This window comes from Ceratocystis lukuohia, assembly GCF_044167205.1.
Source record: "Ceratocystis lukuohia strain C4212 chromosome Unknown Supercontig5_pilon, whole genome shotgun sequence".
NCBI lineage: Eukaryota > Fungi > Ascomycota > Sordariomycetes > Microascales > Ceratocystidaceae > Ceratocystis > Ceratocystis lukuohia.
The window spans coordinates 1,475,814-1,497,818 of record NW_027263524.1 but is presented as its reverse complement, the minus strand read 5'-3'; the positions used below and the strand labels follow the sequence as shown (position 1 = coordinate 1,497,818).

At 48.2% G+C, this 22,005-nt stretch overlaps 5 protein-coding genes across 5 annotated transcripts; 2 read left to right on the top strand and 3 right to left on the bottom strand.

Annotated features, from left to right (window-relative positions):
- Window positions 1-442: 442 nt before the first annotated feature.
- On the top strand, window positions 443-3,531 carry HOO65_050372 (Copia protein; the record flags this gene model as incomplete). The annotated part of the gene is made up of 4 exons (XM_071003158.1): window positions 443-1,130; window positions 1,365-2,096; window positions 2,235-3,416; window positions 3,467-3,531. 4 exons carry the CDS (start codon window positions 443-445, stop codon window positions 3,529-3,531), a joined length of 2,667 nt encoding a protein of 888 aa, XP_070858431.1.
- Window positions 3,532-7,240: 3,709 nt separating this feature from the next.
- On the bottom strand, window positions 7,241-8,854 carry HOO65_050371 (Protein MAK11; the record flags this gene model as incomplete). The annotated part of the gene is made up of 1 exon (XM_071000867.1): window positions 7,241-8,854. The coding sequence occupies one exon, from the start codon at window positions 8,852-8,854 to the stop codon at window positions 7,241-7,243; it is 1,614 nt and encodes a 537-aa protein (XP_070858430.1).
- Window positions 8,855-9,502: 648 nt separating this feature from the next.
- HOO65_050370 (Serine/threonine-protein kinase ppk30) lies at window positions 9,503-12,778 on the bottom strand (the record flags this gene model as incomplete). Its single annotated transcript, XM_071003150.1, has 3 exons — window positions 9,503-9,819; window positions 9,882-11,780; window positions 11,908-12,778. 3 exons carry the CDS (start codon window positions 12,776-12,778, stop codon window positions 9,503-9,505), a joined length of 3,087 nt encoding a protein of 1,028 aa, XP_070858429.1.
- Window positions 12,779-15,508: 2,730 nt separating this feature from the next.
- Window positions 15,509-16,009, top strand: HOO65_050369 (uncharacterized protein; the record flags this gene model as incomplete). Its single annotated transcript, XM_071000866.1, has 1 exon — window positions 15,509-16,009. One exon carries the CDS (start codon window positions 15,509-15,511, stop codon window positions 16,007-16,009), a length of 501 nt encoding a protein of 166 aa, XP_070858428.1.
- A 706-nt stretch (window positions 16,010-16,715) lies between these two features.
- Window positions 16,716-17,354, bottom strand: HOO65_050368 (Extracellular serine-rich protein; the record flags this gene model as incomplete). Its single annotated transcript, XM_071000865.1, has 1 exon — window positions 16,716-17,354. One exon carries the CDS (start codon window positions 17,352-17,354, stop codon window positions 16,716-16,718), a length of 639 nt encoding a protein of 212 aa, XP_070858427.1.
- Between the last annotated feature and the right edge of the window lie 4,651 nt (window positions 17,355-22,005).

Genomic DNA, 22,005 nt, shown 5'->3' with positions numbered 1-22,005 from the left:
ACGTTAGATTAGAGTTGGGAGATTATTATTAAATTAAGCAACGTGGTTCATAAGTGTAGAATAGATCTTAAATGTTGAATCAGTTGGTTTATTAAAAGGTTTAAATCTATGCTACGACCTGGAACTATTCCTTTTTGTTGAGAAAACGTCCACGAGTGCTCCGGAGAATGTTCGGGTAAATAGATAAGACTGGGTTCTTATCTGTGGGAAGGAGACGAAGATAAATGGAGAGAGGGGTGAACGAATTTTCACCTAACTTAATATATATACTTTAAGGACCAATTTAACAGGTTATGAGCCTATATCGAATTACCTTCGGAGAACAATGATTGTTCTTAGAAAGCAAATCAAGGTTGCTTATTATATTATATTTTGTTATCTTTACATCATTTCCACTACACTTCAGATCCAGCGGAACGAACCGAGCGGAAAATTCACGACAATGGCGATCAAGCTCGACAACAACAATTGGAAGGAGTGGGAAGCAAGTTTTGTGCTTCAACTGCAGAATGAGGAACTGCATTACTTGCTGGATGAGAATCCAATGGAAGGTGTGGAGAGAAGCAACGGGGGTTCTGGTAGGAACCAAAAGAAAGACGAGGAGCTGGCTATGCGCATACTTCGCCTTAGCCTGAGTGAATCGTTTCAAGTGATAGGCAGTCAGGGTACAGTCCGAGAGGCCTATAAAGTGTTGGAGACGATTTGTGCTCCGGATACCGTTGATGCGGAGTTCGAGGATATGGGAAAATACCTACGGACAACATTGAGAAAGGATCTGAACATGATTCAGAATTGGTATTACTACAAGACGAAGTTTGCACTATACAACACCAAGCAGGAGGTCAACGACAAAGCGACGCTCAAATTTTTCCTGATAGGACTCCCGAAAGAGTATAGGGATGTGGCGAAGCAGTGCTATCGCGATGGACTGACAGCCGAGAAAGCCTTAAAACTGTTGCAGCCAATATCGGACTTGAAGAAGACCGAAGAGAAAATGAACACACGCGGCAAGTCCGGATTGAAGTGTTTCAACTGCAATAAGGGAGGACATAAGGCAGTGGATTGTTGGGCCAAGAAGAAAAACGATTCCCAACAGAAAGCAAATACGGCCGTCAAGGAGAACCAATGTGGTAAGTGCCCTAAACGCCATAACTGGATAATTGATTCCGGGTGCTCGTGTCATATGACGAAAGAGCTAACAGTGTTGAAAAACGCAAAGGAAACACAGGAGACAGTTAGGTTGGCGGATAGGAGTCGCATTGGGGCATCCAAGATTGGTTCAGTAGACGTTCGAGTTGGGAATAAAAGGCTCAATTTATCCAAAGTTTTATATGTGCCAGAATTGTCCGAAAATTTGATATCAGTTATGGCCTTGATGAAAGAAGGAAAATCAGTCCTGTTCAAGGACATGGAAGTTACTATTGACGATGGAAAAGAGAAAATCGTTATTCCATTGAGAAGGGATGACACGGTCACGAGTACGTGTTTGCTTGCATACGACGATTTGCATCGAAGATTTGGTCATGTTGATGACAAGAGGCTGAGGGTGATCAATCCAGACAAAACACCCCCGAGGCCAGAGGATTTTGCGTGTGAGGACTGCTCAAAAGGCAAAATGACAAGGAGTCATGGGAGTCCGACAATGTCAATGGCTGCAGAGGAACCTCTTGACAGCATATCAGTGGATGTATCTGGACCGCATGAGCCTGGGAGAAAGGGTCACCGATGGTATGCGATAATCGTTGACAGCTTCTCCAGGTACAAATGGGTGCTACCGCTGAAGAAGAAGAGTGAAGTCCAAAGAGCTCTGGATGAATGGCGAAAAGGGATTGAACTCAAGATGGGTAAAACTATTAAGAGGACAAGAAGCGATAATGCGCCGGAACTGAAGCAAATCTTCGAGGTATGGAGAAAGGCTAATGGGACGGAACCAACCTATACGCTTACAGACTCGTCAAGTCAGAATGGAATCGCAGAAAGAGCGATTAGGACAGTGAACGATGGTGTCAGAACGATGCTATCCGAAACAAGTTTGGGTGGCAGATTTTGGGTGGAAGCCGCAAAAGCGACAGTGTACATTGCAAACAGGACATTGAGTACGCAAGGTGTCCCACATACGCTCTTCTTTGGAATTGAGCCAAGAACCGACCATATTAGGAGATGGGGATGTCGAGTAATTAGACACTTGGCAACGTCTAAACATGGTTCTAGGGGGAGTGAATCTCTACTACTAGGATATGATGAAAACGTTGATGGCCGGTACGTTTTGTGGGATATTGATGCTAAGAAGGTCCGGGTTACCGAATCAGTGCACTTCTATGAAAAGATGAAACCTAAGAGCCCAAAAGAAGAGAAAGAGGTGGAGAGACCGGAGAGTAGTAGTACTCCCGAAGAACCTCGAATTTTTAATCCAAGGGATTCACGACAGGAAGAACTCACGGAGAGAGATCAGACACATGACGAGATAAAGATGCCTCAAGGTCAAGTCGAAGATCAGGGTAGAGAAGAGCAATCGGTGAAGCCCTTTTCGGAAACAAAGGCTATAACAGGCACGGACACAACACAACTGGATGCAGTCAATGCAAGGTTGAATCTCCTAATCGAGTCGCTGAATCTGAAAATACCGAAGAGAAGACTGAGTGAAGACGTTGAGGTGAAGGATGATCAACCGCCAAGTCAGAGGATCAGAATACACGAAGAGGATGGAACGCAACAGAGGGCCATGATAGCGCTGTCTGAACCTTCCATGACACTGGACGATGCGATTCGACATCCGACCGAGAGTGAGGGATGGAAAGGAGCAATCCAGAAGGAGTTGAAGGCGTTGACGGACTTCAGAACCTGGCATTTCGTCCCTAAACCAGAGGGGTGTATCCCGATCGACACGCGATTTGTGTTTACAAAGAAGTATGACCTTGATGGGAAACTTGAGAAATACAAAGCTAGACTGGTGGTGAGAGGCTTTCGACAAGAATACGGAGTGAATTTCTTTGAGAGTTTTGCACCGACTCCTAGCAGCGCTACATTGAGATTGTTTTTGGCGACCGTATGCCAGTACAACATGGAATGCCATCAAGTGGATGCGTGCAATGCGTTTGCGCAATCCAAGATAAAAGAGGAAGTCTTCATTGAGCTTCCAGCGAATGTTGAATGTCCCAAGGGAATGGTGGCAAAACTGGATCGCTGTCTATATGGGTTGAAACAAGCAGCATACCAGTGGAATGAGGACTGCACAGGGTACCTTAAATCTTTGGGATTTGAGAACATAGTCACAGAGCCGTGTTTGTTGTATCATGCAGGACGAAAGATGCTGGTTTTGCTTTATGTGGACGACATAACCATAGCAGCGATGGACGACAAATCGATAAAATGGTTCAAGCAGTTATTTTCGAAGAGATTCGTCATCAAGGATTTGGGTGAGACAACTCAGATCATCGGGATACAAGTATCACGAGACAGGCCACAGAGAAGACTCTGGATAAATCAGAGGCAATACATCCGGAGGATGGTGGAGGAAGCGAGGTTCGATGAACACCGGAGGTCACCCATCCGTACGCCAGTGGGAGATTGGGGGACGTCGAGCCAGCACATGAGGACGAGAAGGTCTTGGACTCGAAGAGTTACCAGTCAATCCTGGGAAAGATAATGTACCCAGCCATGATGACGAGACCGGACATAGCATTTGCAGTGTCAAGCCTTGCACAGGCATCTGCGAGACCAACACCCAGACACCTTGGTGGAGTAAAGAGGGTGTTACGCTATTTGCGTGATACTGCCGAATTCTCTATTTGCTTCGAAGCACGCCGAGGGGGGATGGATATCGTTGGATACAGCGATGCCGACTATGCGAACGCAAATGATCGGAAGTCTGTCAGCGGATTAATTTTCGTTGGGCTTGGGGGAGCGATAAGCTGGAGTTCAAAGAAACAAGCAGCGATCGCAACATCAACTACGGAGGCCGAATATATCGGACTAACTCCATGCGCCAAGGAAGGAATCCATCTTCGACGGATACTCAATAAGATTCTGGAAATTTTCGAAACTGGAACTGGGAAAAGTCAGACATTGTGTTTGAAAGACGAGACCCTAGTTCTAGGAGATAACCAAGCGGCAATTAAAATTGCAAAATCCCTGGGTGTGAAGAAGGCGACTAAGCACATCGACATACAGCACCATGCCATCAAGCAATGGATTAAGGAAGGTCGGATTAAGATCGGATATATTCCAACAGCGAAAATGGCGGCAGACGGGTTGACAAAACCGCTTGGTCCTCAGAAAATGCCAGAATTCAGATTGATGATCGGAGTACGAGATCCACAAGTACAATGGCCAGATGTACCCACTTCTCCGGAGCTCCGGGAAAGTGGGGGGGATGTTGAGAAAACGTCCACGAGTGCTCCGGAGAATGTTCGGGTAAATAGATAAGACTGGGTTCTTATCTGTGGGAAGGAGACGAAGATAAATGGAGAGAGGGGTGAACGAATTTTCACCTAACTTAATATATATACTTTAAGGACCAATTTAACACTTTTGTATTGTGGTGCCAATCATGTCACGTGTTCAGCCACAATAGGTTCGGATACGTGGGGCACGTATGGGACGCCACTTAACATATATACCGCGCCACGCAACAATACTTCCACCCCACCTGTAACCAACAAGGCTTTATTACACCACCACAACGAAAGGAATAAATTTAAACTATTCACAGTTAAATCCTGCCGCTATATTATTGAGCCATCCTCATAAGTCCGCACATTGTGTCCAGTCTTGCCACAAATACTACAATGCCAAGCAGCCACTGCGATCCCGTGTTCACGGCTGCCATTCTCACGCCTCTCTTGCTCTAGCTGCTCATCCACATCCTTTTGGTCTAGTAAATAATAATGTCCATCATTTATGGTAAGGCTTCCTTCCTGTTGCAGGCTGTGCGCCTACAGTCAACATGGATCACAGAGCAAGGAGTGCACAGACAACTGGTGACCATGGATGATAAATGGCACAGAGAAAACTCTGCTGGAGGGAAGCAAGAAATACAAATAGGACAAAAGGCACTTAGTTTAGTTTTCTTCTTTCTTCTTTCTTTTTTCAGATTTTTCTAAATAAAACGCTTTACGGTATTTTCATTGAGCAATCGATGTCAAGCACCGGCAACACTTCCCTCTTTCTGGAAACCCGTTTTTTAGCCCTTCACTGTTTGCTTAAAGCATGATTGGCCCCTCGAAGCATCTTGTTCTCAGGCCTGAGAAGGACCACCTCATGTATCATTGCCTGCACCCCTTTGGTAACTTGGTCCACAGCACTGTAAATGGGTGTTGGGGAGCTGCTGTGATGACAGGCAATCCAACTTTTAAGAAGAGTAAACTACGGGCCACCTTCTGTTGGGCCTATGATTAATAGCAGGTTGTGATCTCGACATGTTATAAAGTACCTCGATGTGGTAATTAGTTAGTTGGTCGGATGGTGTATGGTGTGGTAAATATGTTAACCTTGTATCGTGTAATCAGTGCCTCTTATGTGCTTCTAGGCTATTTAGGCGGGATCAACAACGATCCACAATTTATAGTTGGCTGCCTGCAAGAGGATCGAGCCTGCACCACCCACTGTAATACCCTAAAAAGCCACACATAAGTGAGCGGAGATATGGCATGTCGGGTTGAACAGAACCTTAAATAGTATAAGCAAAGGCTTAGGCGAAGGATCAGCAGCACAAATAGCCCATTGTATAAATCCTGCGTGGGCGAAAAGAAAGGGAACGTCACGGTGAAGATGATGTCAAGCATTATGCAACGCTTGGCTGGTGCAGACATAGGTGGTGTAGGTTTTAGGGCTCAGGGTCACATGACAATCTGACCCTGACCCCACTCTGAGATAGACTTACGAAGCGCCAGCTTCGGAAGTCTGTCACAGAGTTTGCTTCCTTCTTCATCAAGCTTTGAGAATCATAAGAATCGACATACATTTCTAGGATAGCTATACATACGAGACTCACGTATCTATATGCTTCAACGTGAGTAATTATAGCGCTTGTTTACTGTGGTTAATAGCTGCAGGGTTACAACTGTCGTATCATAGACGCAGGCGTAACACCCACAGTGGATAAAACATTCTTGGCTGCTGGCCACGACATGACTCTTAGCGTTTGGTAATGTGAATACATGCTTATATGTTGAAATCCAAATTATTTTTCAACCCGTACTCTTTTTCCGGATTTTTCTACCAACTTATTTTTTCATCTCTTTCACTTTTATGCTTGACCTTCAGGGCTTTGATACGTTTGTGTGTCTTCAGCCACAATGTGTAGGTTTCTGCATGACTGCTGATGCGCGTGTCTAGAGCACCACGCAGCGTGAAGTATTCAAACAAGGGCTCGTCTTTGTTTTGCGGAGGGTCAATAACACCAAGATTCCCATATTTGCGACAACGGCCACCGGCTCCGTGATAGAAACGCAGGGTATGTCGAGAACGTCGCCATAAACGCCATTCGACCAAACGTTAGGGTTAGTATCAAACACAAGGGGCCTTTTCTAAGGTCGTTTGTTCGGTCTATACACCATAGTAAGGAATGTATCAATAAGCTGAGATCCGCTCTTCAACTAAGAATTAAATACAGGAGGAAAAACAATAATTTACAGATCCCTTCTTCTTCTTCTCATTCTAAGGACATTCAGTACGTCCTACTAATTTGTACTATTCTTCAGCCTAGTATGAGAATGACAGGGGAATCTAGGAAATGTAGTTAGTTGTTCATGCAAGTCCAGCATCTCACACACCGCCCGGTCATCCCTCACGGCCACTTTGGATCGAGGCGCCGTTATTTTGCAGCATTTTCCTAGGGAGGAGAAAAGACAGCCATACAGGACGCACGGAAAAGCCCAACGCCGTTCCGAAACTGTATAGTGGAAGGGGGCTAGCTACGCTTCTTGTGCATCTAGCACATAGTCGAGTCGTGCATATATTTTCTGACCAGCTACCCAGACAATACAAACACATGTTAGCAAACTCGCTATCGAGGATGCACTGTAGTCGCATCAAGTCCCGTCACGTCACCTGTAAGAAGTTGAAGTCATCAAGCAAAGCAAAGAAAAAACCAATACATGCAACAATCAAGCGCTAGAACACCAATTCAATAAGTATTATACTGGCTTCCTATTTTGGAGCTAAAGCATGTGAATATGTATTAGCCCTAACCAGCAAGCCAAAGGGTGCTGTGACAAGGCCTAATTTAGGGGTGCCCATTTTACTCATCCCCATCCTCATCCTCATCCTCCGACTCGCTCTCCTCCTCCTCGTCTTCGGAATCCTCCAGGCCATCAGGGCGGGGTATCATAACAAACGCCTCCAAGCAAGTGATGCGGTTCTGCGTCTCATACGTACCTACCAGCTCGCCTACCAGAGGAGCCGTAGGGGGTTTGGCCATCTCCTTCGCCGCCGCCGATTTGTTGGTCTTCTTGTCTTTCTTGGCGCGCTTAGCTCCGCCGGTCTTTCCTTCCTCGGCCGCTACCATAGGAGGCATCTGCAGTTCCGACGCGGGCACGCGCCACACGCGGATACGGCCGTCACTACTACCCGCAACCACAGCAAAGGAGGAGTCGGGGCAGCGCAAGACTTTGAAGTCTTTAATGCGTGACGAGACACCGGCAGAGCGGCCGCCGATTTGCGCGACAAGTTTAGCCGTCGGTAGACTGCTTTCTTCGTCGTCCGACTCCGAGTCCGAATCGGCAGAGTCGGTCTTGGTGAGGTCGCTCTCGCGTGTTGAGTAGAACAGCACACGGCCGTCCTCGGTTGATACAGCAAGCAAGCAATCGCCGGCCTCGTCAGCAGGTTGGGTCTCGTCCAGCCGAACGTAGGCAATTTGGTGAACCTTGGTGCGGACAGAGCCGAGCACAATGCACTTAGGAGTACTGTCCATGCCAAAGACAACGACATCACGCTCAAAGGCAACCGCAAACTCGTCGCCATCAGCCGTCGTCGAGCCCCAGCGGACATGGCGGCCTTCGCCAGACGAATGCTTGCCCTCGCCAGCCTGCACTAGTACATCACGGCCAAAGTTGAGCACTCCAGCCTTTTTACCCGTCACCAGATTCCATAGCCGCATGGCCTTCTCGCCGCGGCTAACCGAAATCATCACCTTAAGCGACGGGTGCACGGCAAAGTCGTTGACACCTGCCGGCTGGCCGCCAAACACGGCCGTATCGCCTGTTGGCCGGCCATGCGCCTTGGGAATCGGCACTTTAATAGTCGACAGGAGCTGCCAATCCCGGACTCGCGTAACGCCAATTACAGAGTCTTCGCCAGCGCTGAGCAGCTTGCCGCGTGTAGGGAAGGCAAGGGCATTGACACTACTACTGTGGTGCATCAGAGCGCCAACCTCGCGGTTTTTTTTGTTTTCGCTGATCGGCCGCGGCGCCAGCGAAGCAAGCAGCTTCTCATCGGTAGAAGCGTCCGTTGGCTGGGTCTTGGGTTCGTGGGCACTCAGGTTGTAGATGTTGATGCGCTCGTCAGTGCTGCCCGAGGCCAGGAAGATCTTTTGGCCCTGGCCGGCTATCGGAAGCGAGGGCGGCGATAGCGCAACGGACCGGATGGCCGAGTTGTGTGCGTTGAAGAGAAAGGTATCAGCAAAGGCTGTCGATGTCGACGTTGGCGTCGGCTTGATGCGAGCTGTGAGGCCATGCAGTACGCGATCGTAGGAGCCGGCAACGATTTGAATCGTGAAGGGTGACGGAGTCGGGCATGGAGTAGATGTCGAGGCTGACTTAGGTTTAGATGTGTCGGGTTTGGAAGAGGAGGAAGAGGGAGAAGCCTTGGTAGCAGCGGCAGCAGTAATAGTCTCGGATCTCTTTCTTTTCGCCATTTCGTGCGTATATGGGGAGCAGCAAACAACCGCTTAAACTGGACAATATAATAGAGGAGCAGCGGGAAAGGAGGAAGCAAACTCAGACCTAACTCGTAGGACAGCAGATAAAGGGCATAAAACGGTCGGGCTGGATACGATGTTTTTTTTGCGCTAGTTCCTTATCGATAACAAACATATGTGCCCCACTTTCAACTGCGATGCTTCGAAAAAGAAAAAAAGACGGCTGCAAGGAGCTACTTATTGATCAAGTTAGGCTTTTATACAAAGGACGTCCACGCCCAAATAATATACTGCGTGTACTGTTTCCCCCATTTGGCATTGGTGAAGCTTCGTATTAGACAACCACTCCTCCGCGATTGAAGCCTTGGTCCAGCTATATACACAACCCTTCTAGCAGCCAGCCCGCCACCCCATACCATGAACTACAGACAAACATGCAGCAAGCAAACATCCCAGTAGCGGGCCAGGTAAGCCAATGCAACCAGGGCAAATGTACAAATGCAATGTGGGGCGTTCCAAACGGATAGGTGAACAAAAAAAGGAGGGAAAACAAAGAGCAAAACATAGCATCGTCAGTCTTATACCATAGAATAACCACCCCATATCAAAATCACCAGTCTACCGCAGTCGTCGCCAGCACACTCTCTATTTCTTATCCAGATCCATATCGACCATCTCAATCGCGCTCAGGCTAGGAAACCGTTTGGAAAAGTCACTCAGATAATTTGGATCGGTGCCTGCACCGGGGCTTTCTGGCTTCGCGGTCGTTGTCGCCGACGAATTAGCCGCCATAATAGGCTGGGCCGGAGCCAGTCCCTTGGTTGGAGACGCTGAGCGACCTGTCGGCATCCCATTGAGGTGGCCCGGTTTACGGGGTGCTACGGGCTTGGGTGGCAGCGGGGGCCGTGCCGCGCTGCCCCCTCCACCGGTCGCAGGATCGTTTTTAACACGAAGTTGTGTCTCTGAGGTCATGGTGCGCACAGGCTTGCGCAAGATCTCAGGAGGGGCCGATCAGTTGGTCCACGATACTGTTGCGGAGAAGGTGCCGGTTCAGCAGATTCGGTGTATCTGCCGTACCCCTGGGCCGTGCGCTGGACAGGAGCGTTGCGCTGTTCCTCTCCAAGAAGGCTCTGCACCCGGTTCTGAATGCTGACAGCCCGCGAAACGCCACCAATACTTTTGGGAAGACCAGTGTCAGGAGATGGCGACATAGGACTGCCGCTTTTCCGCTCAGTAAGCCGGCGGCGGTACTCTGCCTGTGCGGCTTCAACACGGCGCTCTTCCTCGGCCAGTTGCAGGCGCTCAAATTCGCGGCGCATCTCGGGCGTCATGTCTTGCTCATCTTCAGAGTTTTGGCCATCATCAGAACGGCCGTCTGTAGCCTCGGACCCGGCTATCGGCGTCAGGACCGAATCACGGAGGTCCTTTTTGGGTGACGGCGACCGCGGGGCAGCCTGCTTTTTAAAAGGCGAGCTATGGTGATGGCTCTCAAACCGCTTGAATGCATCCCCAAACTTGCCAGCAAGAATGTTCTTGGTGCCCGACAGCGAGAGGCTGCTGCGTTTGCTGGACTTTGACTTCTTAGGCTCAGTTTCCATGGCATTACGCAGATACTCCAAGTCTTCTCCGCCAAGATCCTGCGACGGCCGGGATTTATCCAGAGATCTACGTGAGCTTCTATCAAGCGACCGGCGACTACCACGATCCATCGAGGCTCTTTCTCTCTCCTTTTCGCGCAAAAACTCCATGTTTGATTCCAGATGTGTACTCACCGGTCTAGGGCGTGCACTAGTAGACCTAGAAGGAGGAGAAACATCGAGTAGGTCGGTGGAGGCGGTCGGCAGCTGTGGTCGAGACACTTCAAGAGACGGCCTTGAGGAAGAGGGCATGCGATTGTGACTGGATGATCGCATCCCACTTGATTTGGCGACGCTGATAGTATGAAGATCTTCTGTGGATTGTCGGGGCGCAGTCTTGACGGGAGCCAAGAGATTGTCTGTGGTAGTTGCATATCTGTGGATAATTGGTCTAGAAGTAGATAGGTCGCCAGTCGTCATAGTTCCCACCGAAACCATGGTGTTCATGCCCTGGGAAGAAGATGAGTATGCTGAGGAAGCATGCGAAGAAATGGCCTCGAGTTCAGGATTTCTCGCAATTATGGCGTGGGCCTTGCTCATTTCACCGCCAGCAGATGCCGGTGGTTTCACACTAGCTGGAGTAGAAGGTACTTCGGGCCTTGGTCGTGGCGGCTCAACGGGCGCTGAAGAAATAGATTTTGCTAGAGGATAGGCAAAGGCCTCGTCAACAAGCTTCTCTGTAACTCGCTGGTCCAAATTTCGGGGAGAGTTAGAATCGAAATCAAACTTGTTTCCCTGGTCATGCAGTAATGAAAATTGGTCGAGAGTTGGAAATCGCGCGGACAGCTCATCAGCAGACTCCATATTTGCAGGCGGCGATAATACAGTGGGCGGCTTGGCAACAAGCTTTGGAGGGGCCGAGGCGGAAGAGGGAGGGGCCGCAGCGGCCGTAGTTGCGGTGGAAGTCTTGGTTGAGTCGAGAGCTGCGAAGGGGTCGCCGCTAATGACGCGCATTGGCGAGGGACTAGGACGCTTAGCAGTGTGCGAGACACCTGCCGGGGTCATAGTAGCAGCAACTGGAGCGCTGGAAGTTGGGCGGCCTCGTCGCATAGGAACAATTTCGGGGAGCGCCTGTTGCACGGGGGCCTGGTGAGTGATGGAGACACCTACAGCAGGCTTGTGGTCTGGAGTCGGAACAGAAGCCTTTATCTGTGAGTGTTTGTCGGGAAGTGACGAAGCGGAGTAGATATCGTGAATAGGAACTTCACGGCCTTGCATACGACAGGCTTCCTTGAGAACTTGGTAGATGTTGGGTCGGCTCGAGGGGGCTTCGCGGAGCATAGCGGCTATTGGGGTTATCCGTTAGGGTTAGCGATGAGCGTGGAGACGGGGAGTAGGAGGAGAGGGGGGAGGGTAAGGTGGCAGATGAACGATTAAAGCCTCTCCTTTGCCCGCCCTTCTTCCTGCTCTTACCAATCAAGTTGCGCAGTCGGTCAGAAAACTGCGGGTAGCTGGGGAAACGCAGGCTTGCATTGAGAATGGCAAGCTGCCCCTGGTCCTCAAACGGAGTCGTATAGTAACACAGCTTATACAGAAGCACGCCCAGCGCCCAAATATCGGACTTTTCGTCGATGGGCTGCATGCGGTAAACATCGACCATTTCGGGACTGCGGTACTGGAGCGTCGTGTGTCGTTGAATGTCGTCATCGATCTGCCGGCACTCGGCCACAGTTGTCGGGGCCGGCCGGGGCGGGGCAACAGAGCCGAAATCACAGACTTTGAAGCGCTTGGAGCCGTCGGAACGATTCGTAATGAGTACATTTTCAACCTTGAGATCTCGGTGGAGCAGGGCCGGCTTCAGGTAGTGCATGCAGGCCACGCCCTCGGCCACATCACTAAAAATCTTGAGGATCTCGGGCTCGGTAAGGCGGTGTTGTAAGCGGGTGTTCATAAAGTCAATGAGACCACCTCCATTGCAAAATTCCATGAGCAGAAACACCTCATAGCCGCCGCCCTTCATCTCGGAGGCATGGGAGTCAATATAAGTGACAATGGGCTTGTGACCCTTGAGGCGCTTCATAGTCTCGACCTCAGTGCGCATTCCACGCAACGTATCCTTATCGGGAACGGCAACACGCTTAAGCACAGCCATATCAGTGCCATCGACGGGCATAGGCAGCTTGACCAGATAAACATGGGCAAAGCCGCCCTCAGAGAGGTATTTTTGAATAATGACGCGGTGACTGCCAACCTGGATCTTGGTGCCAGGCGAAAAGGTTCCTGGTGGCTGTGAAGCGCCCATAGGCAGGTGCATCTGCACGTGATTTGAGGGAGCTGAAGCCATTGTCGAGAGAACGCAGAAGCAAGAATTGGCCGGTCGCGAAGACTGTGGGGGAGGGCCGGAGAGGGGCCGAGCAGGAGGGGCCGAGGGAGGAGTTGGAGAGAAGGGGAGAGGAGAACCAATAACTAGCGATCTTTGTTGCGACGAGGCTGAGTTAAGTTAGAAGGAAAATAAAATGAAGAAATAAAATATAAAGAGAAAACAAAAAGACCGACGCAGGCACAGGCACAGGCGCAGACGCAAGGCTGAAAGATGAAGATGATGAGGACAGAAAGGCACAAAACATAAAACACCAGGCGGCAGAGCTAAAAGAATAAAAAAGAAGAAAAAGGTACAGGGAGAGGTACAAGATCAAAGCTACAGAGCTGTGAGAAGGCGGTGGGCAGGCATGTGGGAGGATGTACCTGTTGGGGTGTTTGGATGTACCTTGTTCTTTGGGCCTTTCTACTATCTGGGGCACGAGACAAGGCAATGAAGCAGATGAGAAGACAACAAAAGAGAGGCGTAAATAAAACGAGCACCAGGTAAAGAAAAAAAGAGACAAGCAGCAACAGAAGCACGAACGATAAGGACTTTGCTATTGACGTAAATCTAGGCAAATACGAGCAGGAGGAGAGAAAAGCCAGTGGCCAAAGCTCCAGACAGACGATACAATGGTTAGCAGAAACACAAGGGTTGGGGTTAAGAGAGTGGTGGGGACAAGACTAGGACAAAAAAAAGCCAATCAGAGAAGAAAGTTCTCTTTTGTCTGTTTGTCTTGCTCTATCGTTATCTTTCTTTCCCTCTGTTCCGCTCCTCTTGCTGTTGGTCTTGTTCGGTGTCCTTTGGCAATGGATGCTATATTGCCGACAGCCTTGCCCCTCTTCCCCACTGCGTTTGTTCCTTTAGGCTGCCAAACAAAACAACTTGCTTGAAGGATTCCTAACAAGCGGGAAATGCCTCTTGTAAGAAGCCTGTTAGAGACACCAAAGTCGCTAAACATAGGCTGGCAAACAGACGGCTGGTGATGCCGGCTGACAACACCTGTGGAGGTGCCGCTTTTTTTCGGTGCAGCTGCCAGCTGCGGCCACCTGTGGTAGCTGTCACATGATTTTCGTTCTGGAATGCCATAACCATGACAATAGAGCCAGCCAGGGAATGGAAAGAACACTCAAAACGGGCGAAACAACAGTAGCACTGGAATGGAAATGTGACCGACTGCATGGCTGGCCGGCTGGCTTGGCAGAAAGAGAGACAGACAGGCAGAAGAGGCAGACTAGCAGGCAAGCTGGAGAGAAAGAGAACGACAGAGAAGGAGAAAGAAAATGGTGGGCAATATACAGAGACAACATAGCACACAGCCTCCATGCCAAGCTGGCTGGTACGACGGCGACTATTTTGCTCACAGCTGTGCTTTCATCCGCTTTCGCCCCCCGCTATTGCCCCGCTCTTGCGGTCCTATCACGACTATGTTCTGCCAGATGTCAGCTAGCGTAGTCAAAAGAACCTCCTCCCTCCTCCTCCCCTTCCTCCCCCACAGCCGAATGTCACTTCGTGTTCACCAAACATAGCAAGGGCCGAGACACACATAGACAATAATCTGACAGTCACATCCCACTCGACACATGCTTGCAAAAGTACACAACATTGAGTGACGGGGCCGGGTAATTAAGGAAAACATTACAGCATGTGTCTTATATGATCTTGTGTGTCTCACAAACAAGTCCGTCCGTCCAGTCTAGGTGCAGCGCATTGCAGTGCGGCTGCAGCTGCAGCTGCAACTCAACTGCTGATGACGGTGGTATCACCCCAAAAGCCAAGCCTAACTTATTGGAAGCTGGGCTGGTCTCTTCATCCAATATGTCGTTAGTGTATCTGTGGTTCTTGTTGCCCATAGGTGGGAATGTAGAGTTGTTTGGAGATCGGGCCATTGGCCCCCTCTCGTCTTCGTTTCTCTGTCACTATCTTCGCCTAGCTTGCTCTCGCCTAGCTCAGCTCGCACTATCCCACCATCGCAAACAAAACACCCGCACGTCCGCCTGGCCTCTCTACGGCGTGCCACAAAACGAGGGGAGCTTTGAGAATGATTAGCTCTGGTTTTGTAGCGGCTTGTACTTGTGCCCTTTTGTTTCTCGTCTTGTCTTCCTCGTTCGCGGCTTATATTGGCAGTACACACAGAGCGAGGACCAAAAAACGAGGGGTGCTGGAAAAAGCCCTTTTGTTTATCACCTCGTGTTTCTCGTGCCTCTTGTGCTCCTCTGTTCTCTTCTGATTTTGGAGATTTTACACTTTGTGACGCTCTACTTACCGTGACTATGGCTCCATGAATCTGCCCATCACTTTGTCTATGGCTTGTGACCGACTTTAGCCTGGTAGTGCTGTCCCGGGTCTCGATCGCCCGGTGTTCCAGGCCCACTTCGATTGCCATTTCTACTGCCGCTCCTGCTGTTGATAATTCGCCCCTTCATTTGTCTCCGAGTGGGAGAGAGTCACATGCTCCAAAGGGCTACACGTAAATTCGCTTTATTTACTGTTTTTATTTTTTAATCCCTTTTTTTTATTTTACTTCTTTTTTTCTTCTTCAGATTGTTGTCTTTGTTGTGGTCCTTTTATAGTCCTGCCTCTGCCATTTCTTCAGATGCTTTCTAGTCATGTTAGCTCTCTATCTCTTCACCATCTTCTCGCCTTATTATCTCGTCTCTTAATACTGACGCAGCATTCTATATACACTCGATACATTTACTCTAAGTCATTATGCGTTTCTTCATTTCTCTCGCCGGTCTTGCTGCCACCGTCTCAGCGGCCCCGTCCCTTCCCAGCGGCTCGGCTCTGGTCGACCCTATCCCGTCTTCACTACTCCCATCCACCTTCTCCACTATAGTCACCCCTGAGATCTCCATTCTGCCTATCTCCGTCACCACACTGCCGCCAGACGCCACGGTTGCACCCCCTTCTATTCCGGCCACCACTCCTGCTCCCACATCCACCTGGTCTGAGCCATCCCGTGTCAACGACTTCCCTTTCACTCGGGTTGTCCCCCCCATAAACAACACCGTTACCGGCCCCTGCAAGGAAGTCAAGTGTCGCTCAGGCTTCGAGTGCCATGTTTACGGCGATGAAGCCAAATGTGTAGCGGTCGGCGGCTCCCAATGCGGCACTGTGTGGTGCCCTGGGAATATGAGCTGCTGCAATGCGTCATGCAGCATGTGTGTGCCACCAGATGTTATGTGCACTCAGCAATTCTGTGGCGAGTAAGTTTTTGGTCCCTTTTGGCTGCGTTACCCTTTTACTAACTCGGGTTCGACAACAAGCATCGAGGAGGAGGTTGACACTAGCACCTAGGGCTGTGCTATCGTGATCACATAAAGCCTGGTAGCATGTCACCATCAAGTTTGCCGACTGGGCTAGGCCTCAATTTGCTTTGCTCTATTAACTTGCTCTCTTACCGCCCCGTTCTTATTCACCTTCTTACGCTCTTTTTCATACTCTTTCTGATAACTTCTCTGTATTCAATATTTCCACCGTTGCTACTCAATCAATATTAAGACAGTTGGCAAATCTGCCACGCAAAAAAACTAGAATACATGAGCACCACGCTCTGGCTGTAAATTTTCCCGAGTAAATAATATCCGATTACGCGACAGGTGACCCCCTTAGACTATTAAGACAAAGCACCAGTCTATGTCTCGAAGCTGGCAGATGCGGGTAGGTAGGTAACTTGACCTGACGGACGGTATGGTTTTGGTGTGGCGTCGTACAACATGTTTTTGTTCGAACTTTCGAATATCATAATCATCGCATCGTGAAACTTCAACCATTATAGCCGAAGAAAAACAAAAAGAGCACTGCCCTGGATTTCGAAACATGAATAACCTTGGGTGTGTGCATTGAGGGGCCGGGGTGCTTGATACCTTCCTCCTTGTGGGGGAGAGTAGCTTGATTGCTCTTGGTCGGAGAACATCTAGGTCTGTCGGAAGTAGCCCCCGCTACGCTTCATACGGATTTCGGTAAAATGTTCTTCCTTGGCCCTCTTGAAGTACTCGAAGATGGTCATGTTTGGGGTTTCATCATCTGAAGAGGCATGGCTTTCTTGAAGAAGTTTGTTATCCGGAGGGTTGATAACACCAACAATGCCATGCCTGTGACAGCGGCCAGACGCGCCGTTATAGAACCATATAGGTTCCTCATTCTTGATGTCAATGACAAATACTTTCTTTGTATCCCATTCGTCGTAAGTTACGACAGGGCCCGAAGCAATGCCATCAAATTTCCACTCACAGGGGCTGTCAAAATCGGACTGGACAATAGAGTATAGACCTGGCAGAAAGTGGAACTCAACTTTGTCACCGACTGCAGCGTAAGTTTCATCTGGGTTGATTGTGTCTTCAACCCAAATAGTATGGGTGGTGATGCTCTCCTCAACAACAGGCGAGGGTGAGTCATCGGGAGTTCTGGTGCCCTCATCAGGCATGGGCCAGGGTGTGCGATCAGAACTTACGGAACTCTCCTCGATGGACGGGGGTAAGTTATCGGAAATTGTGCTGAAGCTTCTGGCCTTGATGCCAGTAGCAGCGAGCAGAACAGCCATGGCGAAACGCATGTTGGCAGATGGGAGGAAAAAAAGTGAGGGAAATCAATGCGAGTTGAACAAAGGGAACCAGGCTTGGTCTGGGGAGAAAAAGAACCTTGGCAAGCAGATGAAGTAACGAGGGTGACAAGAGCAATAGCAATGAGGAGGAGAAAGCAAGAGTATTTGAGCAAAGCGGCTGTCTCCTGTCAATACAAACAAGTTTTCTAGGCTACTCTTTTGTCAGGCGAGCTAATGTATTTTTTGCATCACTTCTGCAAGGAGCCAAGTCCGGACTTGTTGGGAATGTCACATAAGGTTGGCTCTTGAAGCATGTGTGATGTTTATGTCCATAATAGAGCCCTAAAGAAAGAAGGACAGGGCCGTGTAGTGGCTCGGGCAAGCTTGGCACCCGGTTCGGGAGTAAGAGAAAATATGCAGCGTGATTTTTCACTTTATACCCTTCTTTCATCTACATTTTATTAGTGTCTATGTAAATCTTAATTGCCGTTGTGCTTATGTCCGATACAACTGGTGGAAGGCTAATAATGCTGACATGTAAACTAGCACCGTGATTGGCTGGCCGCTACCCTGCATACGGTAGATTAGAGTTTGGAGATTATTATTAAATACAGAACCACTTACATCTATTACACGGATAATGCACTTGTTTTCATGATCTCATCGCCATGCTCCTCCATGTGGATGGTTCTAAAAAAGAGATATTACTTACACCTTGACACCGGAACAAGGAGCATGCAGGTTGTGCCATGGCGGCTGCGGCTTTGTAAAGCCCCGGATTTTAATGTTGTCCCATCTATCGAGAAGACCGTACTCCTCCTTAGGCCAGCTGTTAGTGACCGATCCTTTCTGTCTGCTAATTCCGATCCCAGGCTAATCGCCACTCTGCCATGTGCCTTCGCCCACGATTTGATAGATCGATCCCTTTCACAGACGCAGCCTTGCTTCGTTTGGCCTAGCCGCAAGTGCAGACGGTTAGTTTGTGTGAGATAGAAGAACTCACGTTGATCGTTTTAGTTCGTCTGTGCTACCCAAGATTTTGGGTCTATGCCACGAGAGTAATATTGTTGGGCCAAAACGACATGGTTGTTAGCAAGCGCTGTTGACACACATTTGCTTACTTGCATATTGATACATTAGGCTTTGCAGAGGGCATGCCACTGCTGAAAGAGGGGGGCGGTATGCAAAGTGTAGTGGCCTATGGTTAATAATAGGATGCCATCTTGTCACATTATAAGGTATCTCGATAGAGTAGTTCGTTGATCGGGTGGCCCATGTAAATGTATTAAGGCGACCCCTACATGCGCTCCCCCCTTGTTTTTGGATGGCAATTACTACGTGGGCATCACATTTTGGTACTTAGGCTTATGTGGGCATCAAATTTTACGCACTCTGATTGGCTTTAACCTACAGGTACAAGCCCCACAAAGGCGGTGAAGCTTGTTCACTAACAGCCAGCCAGATCTCGAGGATTTTTTACAAGTAACACTACAGCTGCTGTGAATTTCTTCTTCTGGAAGGGTCAATTCACAGCCTTTGTCTCTGTAATGTTTATTTTAGCTGTCATTGTGCTCAAATGTACCCACTTGATTCTCATTCTCTAAATACAAAGAAATCTCCCTCTCTATCCATTAGATGCAAGGCTTGTTATTCTTCAGTATCTTTATCTATCCTCTAAACGTCAGATACACCCCTTCTTCCTGTTCCAAGAGGATTATCCCCCAGCTCCCAGACGACCTCAGTCTCTATGTGGTCATCTTCCACCTTACTCTAGTCTAATTATGCCATCATCTAATCAGTTCACTCTCTCGAACCAGCTGAAGTAGTGCAATACTTTAATCGCTTAGTTACACATGAAGTTACTGGTATAGGCAACTGTCGATCATGAGCTTGTTTCCCTGAGCAAGGGCTGGCTGGCATCATATTAACATAGGCTTAAGAAATCATATTTCAGTGTGAAGTCTTCAACACAATGAATATCCCTTCCTTTCTAAATTCCTTTGTGCAAGGAACAGCTATAGGATTGGCCACTATGAAAGGTACGGCACACTGGCAGAGTCCCAGAGCATGGAATGCACTAACAGAAATATTTCCATCCAATCAGAGCTCAAAAAATGTGATGTCCATATAAGCCAGATGCCCGTATAGCAAAATGTGATGCCCACGTAGTAACTGCCTTTATGTGGTGGGCTTACCCGGTATTCTACCGAGAAGGGGGTAGATTATCAACAACCGCCGGGCAACAAGGGCCCCAATAGGCGCACACGGCTGGCGACGCCTACATCCGCCTCCCCCCATTCCTATTTTCGCCCCCCCTGTTTTTTTTGGATTACATAACCAATTTTAGCTTATGTGAGCAGTGTTTTGGGCCCTTCCTAGCAATGCAGATGTCGTAAATACACCAGATAGAGGTACATTAAAAAATACATAACGTAAGTTACAAGTGAGCGCCTAATCCAAGTGAGTGCCTAATTTCTTTCCCACCTACATTCACAATTCTTTCATAAAAACACAATAAAGCATCTTATTGAGTAAAATTGATTTTTATTCTCTTCCTTAGATGTCTTGACACCAATCTAACATGTTCTTGAGTTATGACCAGCCTACTTAATCTTCCACACTGCCTTTTCCTTGCCAGCTCTGACCTTCCCTAACCACCACTTCTTGATAGTTCAGCCATCACCTGCACATTAACATCTTTCTGATCAATTTCATCTCTTCCCTCACCTGCAGTGACCTTTCCTCCATCTGATAACCAGGTCCTTTTTGCTCTACACTGCTTACTAACAGTCATGTTTGCCTGTCAAAGCATCTGGTTCTCAGACTTCAATAAGGCATTCCAATGAATTATTTCCATTATTCCCTTTGAAAATGACCTAAGTGTCTCATGAATTCATGAGGGAGAGTTACTTCAATCATGCCTCACTTGTCTTTTGAGGTATTCAGATTTTTAGCTGGCCTCAAGCACTGTCTTTGGGGTCTTTGAGACCCAAGGGTCCAGGAGGCCGGCCTCCTCCATAGCCAGTGTTGGAGTCTGTAGCTGCACAATTTGAATACCTCGAAAGATGAGTGAGGTGGCATCAAAGAAGCTCCTTCATCAATTCTTAGGGCATTTAAGTAACTTTCAAAGGGAACAAAGGCAATAATGCATGACAATGCCTTATTGAAATCTGAGAACCAGATTCATCAACAGGCAAATGTGACTGTTAGTAAGCAGTGTAGAGCAAAAAGGACCTGGCTACAGAATGGAGGAAAGCTCACTGCAGGTGAGGGAAGAGATGAAATTGATCAGAAAGATGTTGATGTGCAGGTGATGACAGAATCATCCAGAAGTGGTGGTCAGGGAAGGTCAGGGCTGGTGAGGGAAAGGCAGTGTGGAATTTATAGTAAAGCCAGTCATAACTCAAGAACATGTCACATTGCTTCTGAGATATCTAGAGAAGAGAATAACACTTAGTTTTAATTGATAAGATGCTTTATTGTGTTTTTATAAAAGAATCTACAATGTAGGTGGTAAAAAAATTAGGCACTCACTTGGATTAGGCGCTCACTTGTAACTTACGTTACATACATACTAGATAGAGGTAAATAATGTAGTGGAAATTATGTATTTTGAAGCTCTGAATACCTAAGGGGGCATCCATTTGAAGTCATTATATGGCCAACTTGATGACACTTGCTACATTTTGATGCTTTCCTTCTCCTAGGCTCAACAGTCTCAAATCCAGACAGCTCATGCCTCGTACTTGTAACTGGCTGAGTGGGTGCTCTGAAAGCCAGGCATCTCCATGGCTCTAAAATAGGCTGTTGCTGAAGTTGGTTTCATTTTAGATGCCAATGGGGATGAAAGTATTGAAGGGAAAGATTCTGGTTTGTCTCTTGAAGTAACTGGACTCGTAAATCCCTTCAGGGGGGAGGATATCGTCAGGAAATTGTCTGATTTGTAGCGCCTCCAAGTTGTCTGCTACATCATCTGCTGCGTTGTTTGCATTTACAGCATTGAAAGCGTTTGATACAGCGTCTGACTCCATCTCTAACTGATGTATCTGGTGTATTTGGTGTATTTGGTGTTTTTGTTGAATTTAGAGTTGTGTATCTCCTTGCTCCATTTGTTGTATCTAATCTACCTTCAAAACACTGCTCACATAAGCTAAAATTGGTTGTGTAATCCAAAAAAAAAATAGGGGGGGAGCGAAAATAGGAATGGGGGGAGGCGGATGTAGGCGTCGCCAGCCGTGTGCGCCTATTGGGGCCCGGGCAACAAGAAGTTATTTAGAAAAATGGGACCCATATAATAGATGTCCACCAGCCATTTCCAGATGTATGATAAACACGACCTCCACATGGCAGAACATTTCATGTTTTTCAACACTCCAACTCTTCTACTGCTTTATACAGAAATTATTTACACTGCAAAATGGACAACCTAGATTCTCGGATATAGAAGCGGTAAAGGCTGTTCTTGCAGCTATGGCAAGGTATGTAATATGTGGTGCTGTATGAATAGGTTGGATGTAATCTAACATCAACAAGTCACTGTCAATAGCGAAAAGGATGCTGAAAAGGCTCAATCTGCTGAAAAAGACAAGCTCATTGCTGCTTAAACGGCTCGCACTGATGCCGAAAGACTCCGCGCCGAAGAGGAAAAAGCTCAATCTGCCGA